The sequence below is a fragment of the Centruroides sculpturatus genome, unplaced genomic scaffold, assembly GCF_000671375.1.
Source record: "Centruroides sculpturatus isolate CEXI.00-Female unplaced genomic scaffold, Cexi_2.0 scaffold84, whole genome shotgun sequence".
Lineage (NCBI taxonomy): Eukaryota > Metazoa > Arthropoda > Arachnida > Scorpiones > Buthidae > Centruroides > Centruroides sculpturatus.
Window position 1 is genome coordinate 647,876 of NW_019384316.1, and position 10,841 is coordinate 658,716.

The 10,841-nt window shown below is 27.4% G+C and overlaps 1 protein-coding gene across 1 annotated transcript; it reads right to left on the reverse strand.

Annotated features, from left to right (window-relative positions):
• Positions 1 to 252: 252 nt before the first annotated feature.
• On the reverse strand, positions 253 to 4,838 carry LOC111623450 (gamma-interferon-inducible lysosomal thiol reductase-like). The gene is made up of 8 exons (XM_023366038.1): positions 4,804 to 4,838; positions 4,517 to 4,708; positions 2,963 to 3,133; positions 2,780 to 2,857; positions 832 to 924; positions 610 to 756; positions 464 to 532; positions 253 to 391 (listed from the first exon to the last, which is right to left on the reverse strand). The coding sequence occupies exons 2-8, from the start codon at positions 4,631 to 4,633 to the stop codon at positions 362 to 364; spliced, it is 705 nt and encodes a 234-aa protein (XP_023221806.1). The 5' UTR covers positions 4,634 to 4,708; positions 4,804 to 4,838; the 3' UTR covers positions 253 to 361.
• Positions 4,839 to 10,841: the final 6,003 nt, after the last annotated feature.

Genomic DNA, 10,841 nt, shown 5'->3' on the forward strand with positions numbered 1-10,841 from the left:
TATTACAATATTAAAACAATGACATAACAATGTTTGTATGTAAATCTTGTTTATTTTCTTATTGAAATTGTTAAAAAAAAAAAAAAAAGGAGAATGAACAGTTGTATATGGCTATTATTTTTAATATAATTTTCTAAAATGACTGTACAAGACATTCTAAATTTACTATAAATGATTTTCTATAAAAAAAAAAACAACACTTGTAAATGGAAACCGTAGAGCTACACTTTGGAAGTTTTAATAAGGAAGAACTTTATTTTGGAAGTCATTCTGGACCCATAAAAATGGATTCAATCATTAAAATGAGGAATAATTTATCACTTCAAATTGTTTGATTTAAAACCTTGTGGTCTTTAGTGACTTATTTTGGACACGATTCCGGTTTTGGACCCTGTAAAAATATGTTATATATAAATATATCGGATCAAATCATAGTAATTTTATAAAACTGGACTGTATTTACCTTGTATAAATCACAAACTAAACCCAATAAATCATTTAGACCTCGATTCTGATATTCTCTTGTGTATACCTAAAATATAACATTAAATATTTTATATTATTTTTTTATATATATNATATTTTAATAAATAAAAATAAAGTATTAACCCCGTCAAAAGTGATCCAAGGCACAAAATGCAAAGGTGGCTTGAGCGAATCTGTTCTTTTAGCCATTTCGTGCTGCCAAGTATTGCCTTGTTTACTCTGTACACATTCTTCAATTTTATTATAATCGATATCTTGTCTTCTAGCACACTATAATAATAGAAATCAGATCGGAATATAATTAAGTTTTGAATATTAGAAGCGAATAAGAATGAATAGTTTTACCTTTGCCCCCGCTGCTTGTGACTGAGAGTAAGATTCCATGCATTGGATTAATGCTAAAGATTTTCGGATATCCAATAGTTTAACGGCACAAGTCTGGAAAATATTATAAAGTTCATAAGTTTATCGAGTACTTATCTTTATTAGTGTAAGCTAAATTTTTTTTTTATTTTCAATATATTAAACTATTTATCCAGATAAACTTTGACATGATTTCAATCACTATGTTCATGCTGAACTTGGATATCATCTAGAACTGGTCAAGCAGGAAGAATTTTTCCTTTATAAATATAGAATCTGCATTGCAAAAATACTTTTAACTTTTACAGTTTATTCTAGATGTTATCTGTAAACCAGAATAATATATTTTTATAAATTTAAAATTGCGTATCGTCTCGTATTCCACTTATCTCGGCATAAATCGAGCGTCGTATCGTATTCGCTTATTCCCATTAAAAATACATATCAAAGTACAAACAAGGAAGGAAAAACTATTGAATTTCTAATCATAAAATACAAATTATTACTTTTAAATTTTACTTTTACTCTTTAACGTATGATATAAAAGGTAGGAAAACTGCGCGTATTTGTTTTAAATCGCAATAAACTTTAAATTGATTTATCACATATTAAAATGGATTATAATTTTAGTTAACAATGGTTATTGTTTTCTTTAACCTTCGAATGATTTTACAATATTTCGCCAAACTATTATAGAATTTTCTATAATGGCATTGTCCGAAATCAATGTTTTACGTCCCATAAAACATTCGAAGGACTTTAACATTAATAAAATTGCAAAATAATTTAAATGCAAAATTAAAATATAGTGTAAAATCATGTACATAATGTAATAAGTGAAACTGTTTTTCCTTGTATTGGCTTAATTAGTTGGACTTTTGGACTATTCATTAATCATGAGTAATGAATAATCTGTTAACAAATATAGATCAATATCAACAGTTTAAATTTCAAACCAGATAAAGTAAAAGATAAATATAATGGGAATATATATATATATGTGTGTGTGTGTGTGTTTGTTTTAATATCAGATAAAAGGATCCTTGAAAAATATATTTTTAGTAACTTTAAATTAGATAAAATTGCACAAAGCTTTTACAATGAGTAAGCAAAAGTCTGTCTAGAATCCATTTCTGCAATGTATTAAGAAAAAGGGATTACATTGCATGTACTGTATAAACAATAACTATATATCCAAGAAGCTACTACTGTATACCAAATTTATTATATATGACTCATATGAATTAATATATATATAGTATTAAATTAACAATTACTAATAAATTATCTTATTTCCTTATTTCAAGTAGTATGTGTTAGTGGACTACAATATATATAGTTTTTCAACTTTCGGCATGCTTGTTTTAAGCTCTCTTTGCCTCGCAGATGCTAAAAAAGGCCTTTTTTACAAGCCCGTTACGGGTCGCGCCTGGGCCACAACTGGTCGTGCTGGGCGACGAGGGAAGAAACCCAACATATCCGGACAGATAACCAGCCCCAAAATATTCCTGGGATTTTTTCTGACTGCATTAATTCATACTTGGATCCGTCAGGGTAGTAGGATGATGCCTTAACTGCATCAGCTATCCGGCTGGTAACTTTGACATACTACACCTCTCGTGTTTCTTAGAGTCAGACTATGATCTTTTATTATAGACAAGACTGAAATTTTAGAGATTGTAGTTCTCGCGACTCTTCTCTGATTACGGCAAGATGTAAAAGAACTTTTTTTCCATTTTCCAAATAGGAATTACTTAATTTTAAGATAGAAACTAACAAATAAAACCAGCTTCGACGACTAAATTTACAGAAAAATTATCTATTTTTTTCCATAAACTTAAATGCATACAATAAAATTAAAACCATAAAACCATTTCGAAACCAAATATGTCATATTTTTCTTCTCGAGTTCATTAAATTTTAAGCTTACTTGTATTATGTTTCCGTAACATTCGTCGGGTCCATGTTGACAGTGAAAGAGATACGTTCCATTATTTAATTCGGTTTCCTATGTGTCATAAAATTGCATTTATTAATTTATGTAGTCACATTTACAATAGTCCTATGCATAAAAAGAAATTTAATTCTCAATAAAATTATGGAATTTCCTTACATAAGCTTTACCGTACGGTACCAAATCAACGTTGATTATATCAGAAACCGCTTGATACGTCGGCCATAATTGATCCAGAATGAAACGTTTGCTATCCGGACAGAGGGTTTCGTAATAAACCGAAACCAGCACGGGTTGAGCGGTTAATTCGCCTTTTTCTAAAGGAGAAACCTGTCCAAAAAAAAACAGAAAAAGAATTAATTTTAATTAAATAAATATATTTCTACTATTCATACAAGTTTATTTACTTAATAAATATGTAACCAGTTAATACATTAAATTATTTCTAGCTTAATAATTATTATTTTTTTTTTTTCTTTAACAATTTAACTTATAATACTGTATTCTTAATGTAACTATTATAAAGATCAGACTTGGCTATGGTTTCAATGATTTTTTTAACCTTATTTTTCCCATTCTCAAACCATTTGTTTGTATGTAAACCAGAGTTTAAACTTAAAACAAATACATTATATCTTTTTCTAGATATTATCTCGAAGAGAAAATAAGAAAATTGTATTGTTAAACTATTCTATAAAGATCAAAACAATAAAAAAACACTTGATTTTGGATCATAATCATTGCGGGTTATCTGGACCATTCGACTGTTTGTAAGTCTTATTCATAAAGATTTTCCTTTTGTTAAAGGTATGTTCTCATTCGCACATTCTCCACTATGAAAAAACCCTTATGATAAACGGGTCTAATAATAAAAAATGTTACATAAATCAAGCAATAACGCATAACAAAAGATTAAATGTCAATCTTTAATCCCTTTTATATATAAAAGTTTTAAACAAGATACTGTATATAAAAATAGTATTTATAGGTCAAGTCGGTCCGTATATAAACACTGGTAAAAATCTTGCTTCCGCCCGAAACTCGCGTTACTTTATTAAAATACAAGTCGACCCCCCATAACACTGTCGATAATTCCGTTTTATACGAATTCCGTGTTGTACGAGTCACTTAGATTTTAAAAATACGTGTGTGCCGGGCTGTGAACGGCTCGCGTATTTATAAAATCTAAGTGACTCGTACAACACGGAATTCGTATAAAACGGAATTATCGACAGTGTTATAGGGGGTCGACGGTATACAAAATTAAGGGAAAAAAAACATTCAAAATTTCACTCCATTTAAAACGTGGGTTTAGTATAAATCTTAGTATTTAATCTCTGTATGAGTGAGTTTAAAGTGATTATACGCTCAAAAACGCTCATTTTACGTGACTTTTAGCTTGAATTTAACATAGGAATTCGAATTATCTCATGATTTTCTTAAATTATATTCAGTTTAAACCATTTTAAATCCTTCTAATATTAAATACAATGGTTTTCCTATTGAAAGATTTATAAAAAAATCTCTTAAAGATAATTACGTGAAAGAAATAATCCATAATAAATTTCCATTCTTTAGATAAGAATTACCTGTAAAATACAATAAAAACTTTCCATTCAAAGTACCATAAAAATATATAAAAATATTCTAAATAAATACTATATGTTTTATATTATTATATATTCTTTATACCATAAATATAAATATAATTACCTCTACTTTTATAGCACCAGAAAGCCAGTATAGAGTAAGGAGCAGAGCAGTACATCCCAGTCCAAGCATCTTGAACCTACTGACCATAGAGAATCTCCACATCCTAGTTATCTCCATCGGTCACGTGATCATTTGCCGAAACACTACGTCACACTACCCGTCTGACGTCAAAAGAAAAGGCTGTCGAAGGACCTGTAAAATATTCCCTACCCGTTATAATACAACGTTCAAGGTTAATACTTAAATTTGTATAATAAAAAACAAAAAAAAAAAAGAACCGTCCCTACGATTATTACGTCAACATTCTCTTCCCTTAGCTTCTTTAACGACTATCAACGCCATCTGGAGATTCCTGTATTGTGTATCGGTGACAGGAACGGAATAATTCGTAAAATATTACTAATAAAATCGTTACATTTAACTTATATTTTAGTATTAACAATCAGTAATTTGTTAGTAATAAATTATTTATATTTTTTTAATTAGTTAGGGAATTATAATTCGGTAGAAAACTTCCCCCCTTTTTTCCCTTTATAATCACCCGAGGGGTAATAATAACATTCTGCCAAGTGTATAACGAATAAAGAAGAGAATTTTAAAAGCTTAAAATGTACTCGAGAGAATAATAAAAGGAAATACAGTAAATACAGTAAACGGTTTTACTTACATTGTTTTTCACGACACAAGGATTTCAAACCGAATTATTCTTTAAAGAGTAATTCCTCTACAAAGGGGCATTAACCTATTTACTCGGTCACGGTTGAAGAAAACCGCTAACATTGTTAAACTCGGTTTACAGTTGTTCTATACATTTTTATCGCCGATATTTAATTGGCTTCCAAAATATTCCCGTGTTTTAAATAAGACTTTATTACCAAAGACTTTATATTGTATGGATTATTTCAATGACCCGTTTTATAATGACATTCAAGTGTTTCACAATTATTTTTACATATAAAAATATCATTTTGGCAGGGTATTTTGGAAGTTTAAATGGTAAAATATACAAGAATTACGAGTTGAATAACCTTAAAAATGAACCCACCCTGACCAATAGAGTACTGTAAAGTCAAAACCTGTTAAAGAGAATTTTAATAATGAATTTTTTAAGGCAGGAAAAGTGACCTTCAGACCTTCAATAAAGGACATTTTTTCCCTCCCTCCCTTCCTCCCCATTAATTTAACTTGTAGAAAGGTAAATCATATGAGGAATTTTAATACAATTTTATAAGAAATTCCTCTACTTATTTTTTCTTTCTTTCCTTAATTAATTTCAGGTATTGATTTATTTAATATTATTTAATTAATTAATTAAACATTTAAAAAAAAAAAAAAGAAATTAATGTTAATTTATCATTTATAATGATGTAATTAAATGTCACATTACTTAATAATGATGACACCAATTTATGAGGGGGGAAGTATAAATCATTTATGAAATAAAAATTAAATGATTTAGAATATGATGAACATTACCTTATCTAGTCACATCATTTGTAAACATTGCAAAATATCTTTTTCTACGTGTAAAATTTATAGGTTGGTTGACCTGTCAAACCAGGACATGGGTCAAGTGTGTGTGTGTGTGTGTGTGTGTGTGTGTTTGTAACCATTCAATGGAACGTAATTTCATCATTTTTTAAGTAAATTTAATATGAATTTATATGTCTACGTTATATTATGTGTATTATTTGATTAATATGTAAGTTTTTTTTTTTTAATTTTTATTTAATTAATAAATAAATATAACTTTTATTAATTTTATTTAACGCTAGATGGTAGCACTGTAGGGAAATCTTCTACAGTTCATTTTTTTTGTATTTATTTGAATTTTTTTTTTTTTATTTTTATGTAAAAATTGAAAATATAAAATGATTTTAAATATTCTCAGATACGTCTTTAGAATTTTTTTAGATTTTATAACATTTATTTTGTCCCGAAGAAAACATTTGCCATCCATCACACAAGTTTTATTTGATTTTAGTTTATCGGGTATTTTCAAACGACAGTATCAAATCTTATACAAAACCAAAGCAAATACTTGACAGATATTTTATATATCATGATAAATTGTTCAATACATGTCAAGTCTTAGAAACATTACATTCCACTACAGTAAATTGATAAAATAAAATGTCAAAATGTATATGATCTACGTATATATATATTCATCACTCAAAGAAGAATATTTTCCCATTATTATTAAATAATTTTTTTAAAAAATACACTTAAAATATGAATTAATAATAATAATTATTATTATTATTATAATTTAATTTACTCCTACCAGATGGCAATACAATAACATAATCAGTTAATTTAAAGCGCCATCTCTTATCGAAAAGTGTAATTATAATTTTTTATCCCCCCAAAAATAAGAAATAAATGATTTATGTATTGGCCCTAATAATTCATTTTATTATTTGATTTATAATTAATTTTAACGGTTTAAAATTGAGTTTATTAGAAATCAATACGGCAAGAAAAAATAGTTGTAAAAATAGAAAAAAAAGTAATAGAAATGTCATTAACCTCAATTCATTCGTATCTTTTGCCAAAAATTCCGAGGTCAACATTCTCTGTCCATTTAAAAAATCGTCAAAAACATATATATATATATATATAGGGAAAAATCCCTGAAGTCACGTGCACAGATTGTACACAATGTATTCGACTTTCTCTCCCCCCCCCTGTAAAACTGGGACATAGGGCCAAACCCAACACCAGTAGAATCTTAAAAATGTAGGGGAAATAAGCGAAATTCCATATTTAACACCAAGCCTACTGTATGAAAGGGAAGTAAAAATGGAGAGAGAGAGAGAAAGAGGAGAAGAAGAGGGGGGAAAAACACCCGAAAACAAAGTTATAAACCTCCCAAAAATAGGATCCAGTGTGCGTAGATGGTAATCTGGGGGCACAACGGGGATACTTTCAAGGCCAAAAGAGATATGGCAGGGGTTCTTTTACCGACAGTGATGCTCGTTGCCCAAAAGGTCGTTAACGGCACCCCTATGGTGATTGGATTAATTATAACAGAATGTAGCGAAGTGTAATTTGTCTAGTTCCTAATATTATTGGTTCCTGAATTAATTTTTGTTATGTCCAGTTACTGACTCCTGGGCTTTGTTGATTATAGTAATAATAAACATTCTGGTAGTTCTTTATGAATTATTTATCGTTCCCTTTTTGAATTATATATGTTAAAGTGTATAGGTTTATAGTTTATTTCTGTTTATTAAAGCGGGTGATTAAATTATTTCTTATAAAACTCGACAGATGAATTTTATAAATTGAAATTTTTACTTTTTTTAATTGGTTGAAATTAACTAGTGTTATGACGTAACAATTAAAAAAATTAACTAGTTTTAAAACGTAACAATTAAAAATTAACTAGTATTATGACGTAACAATTAAAACTTAACTAGTATTATGACGTAACAATTAAATATTTAACTAGTTTTAAGACGTAACAATTAAAAATTTAACTAGTTTTAAGACGTAACAATTAAAAATTAACTAGTATTATGACGTAACAATTAAAATTTTAACTAGTTTTAAGACGTAACAATTAAAAATTTAACTATTTTTAAGACGTAACAATTAAAAATTAACTAGTATTATGACGTAACAATTAAAACTTAACTAGTATTATGACGTAACAATTAAATATTTAACTAGTTTTAAGACGTAACAATTAAAAATTTAACTAGTTTTAAGACGTAACAATTAAAAATTAACTAGTATTATGACGTANTGTTAATTTATCATTTATAATGATGTAATTAAATGTCACATTACTTAATAATGATGACACCAATTTATGAGGGGGGAAGTATAAATCATTTATGAAATAAAAATTAAATGATTTAGAATATGATGAACATTACCTTATCTAGTCACATCATTTGTAAACATTGCAAAATATCTTTTTCTACGTGTAAAATTTATAGGTTGGTTGACCTGTCAAACCAGGACATGGGTCAAGTGTGTGTGTGTGTGTGTGTGTGTGTTTGTAACCATTCAATGGAACGTAATTTCATCATTTTTTAAGTAAATTTAATATGTATTTATATGTCTACGTTATATTATGTGTATTATTTGATTAATATGTAAGTTTTTTTTTTTTAATTTTTATTTAATTAATAAATAAATATAACTTTTATTAATTTTATTTAACGCTAGATGGTAGCACTGTAGGGAAATCTTCTACAGTTCATTTTTTTTGTATTTATTTGAATTTTTTTTTTATTTTTATGTAAAAATTGAAAATATAAAATGATTTTAAATATTCTCAGATACGTCTTTAGAATTTTTTTAGATTTTATAACATTTATTTTGTCCCGAAGAAAACATTTGCCATCCATCACACAAGTTTTATTTGATTTTAGTTTATCGGGTATTTTCAAACGACAGTATCAAATCTTATACAAAACCAAAGCAAATACTTGACAGATATTTTATATATCATGATAAATTGTTCAATACATGTCAAGTCTTAGAAACATTACATTCCACTACAGTAAATTGATAAAATAAAATGTCAAAATGTATATGATCTACGTATATATATATTCATCACTCAAAGAAGAATATTTTCCCATTATTATTAAATAATTTTTTTAAAAAATACACTTAAAATATGAATTAATAATAATAATTATTATTATTATTATAATTTAATTTACTCCTACCAGATGGCAATACAATAACATAATCAGTTAATTTAAAGCGCCATCTCTTATCGAAAAGTGTAATTATAATTTTTTATCCCCCCAAAAATAAGAAATAAATGATTTATGTATTGGCCCTAATAATTCATTTTATTATTTGATTTATAATTAATTTTAACGGTTTAAAATTGAGTTTATTAGAAATCAATACGGCAAGAAAAAATAGTTGTAAAAATAGAAAAAAAAGTAATAGAAATGTCATTAACCTCAATTCATTCGTATCTTTTGCCAAAAATTCCGAGGTCAACATTCTCTGTCCATTTAAAAAATCGTCAAAAACATATATATATATATATATAGGGAAAAATCCCTGAAGTCACGTGCACAGATTGTACACAATGTATTCGACTTTCTCTCCCCCCCCCTGTAAAACTGGGACATAGGGCCAAACCCAACACCAGTAGAATCTTAAAAATGTAGGGGAAATAAGCGAAATTCCATATTTAACACCAAGCCTACTGTATGAAAGGGAAGTAAAAATGGAGAGAGAGAGAGAAAGAGGAGAAGAAGAGGGGGGAAAAACACCCGAAAACAAAGTTATAAACCTCCCAAAAATAGGATCCAGTGTGCGTAGATGGTAATCTGGGGGCACAACGGGGATACTTTCAAGGCCAAAAGAGATATGGCAGGGGTTCTTTTACCGACAGTGATGCTCGTTGCCCAAAAGGTCGTTAACGGCACCCCTATGGTGATTGGATTAATTATAACAGAATGTAGCGAAGTGTAATTTGTCTAGTTCCTAATATTATTGGTTCCTGAATTAATTTTTGTTATGTCCAGTTACTGACTCCTGGGCTTTGTTGATTATAGTAATAATAAACATTCTGGTAGTTCTTTATGAATTATTTATCGTTCCCTTTTTGAATTATATATGTTAAAGTGTATAGGTTTATAGTTTATTTCTGTTTATTAAAGCGGGTGATTAAATTATTTCTTATAAAACTCGACAGATGAATTTTATAAATTGAAATTTTTACTTTTTTTAATTGGTTGAAATTAACTAGTGTTATGACGTAACAATTAAAAAAATTAACTAGTTTTAAAACGTAACAATTAAAAATTAACTAGTATTATGACGTAACAATTAAAACTTAACTAGTATTATGACGTAACAATTAAATATTTAACTAGTTTTAAGACGTAACAATTAAAAATTTAACTAGTTTTAAGACGTAACAATTAAAAATTAACTAGTATTATGACGTAACAATTAAAATTTTAACTAGTTTTAAGACGTAACAATTAAAAATTTAACTATTTTTAAGACGTAACAATTAAAAATTAACTAGTATTATGACGTAACAATTAAAACTTAACTAGTATTATGACGTAACAATTAAATATTTAACTAGTTTTAAGACGTAACAATTAAAAATTTAACTAGTTTTAAGACGTAACAATTAAAAATTAACTAGTATTATGACGTAACAATTAAAATTTTAACTAGTTTTGAGACGTAACAATTAAAAATTTAACTATTTTTAAGACGTAACAAGTAAAAATTAACTAGTATTATGACGTAACAATTAAAAAATTAACTAGTATTATGACGTAACAATTAAAAATTAACTAGTATTATGACGTAACAATTAAAA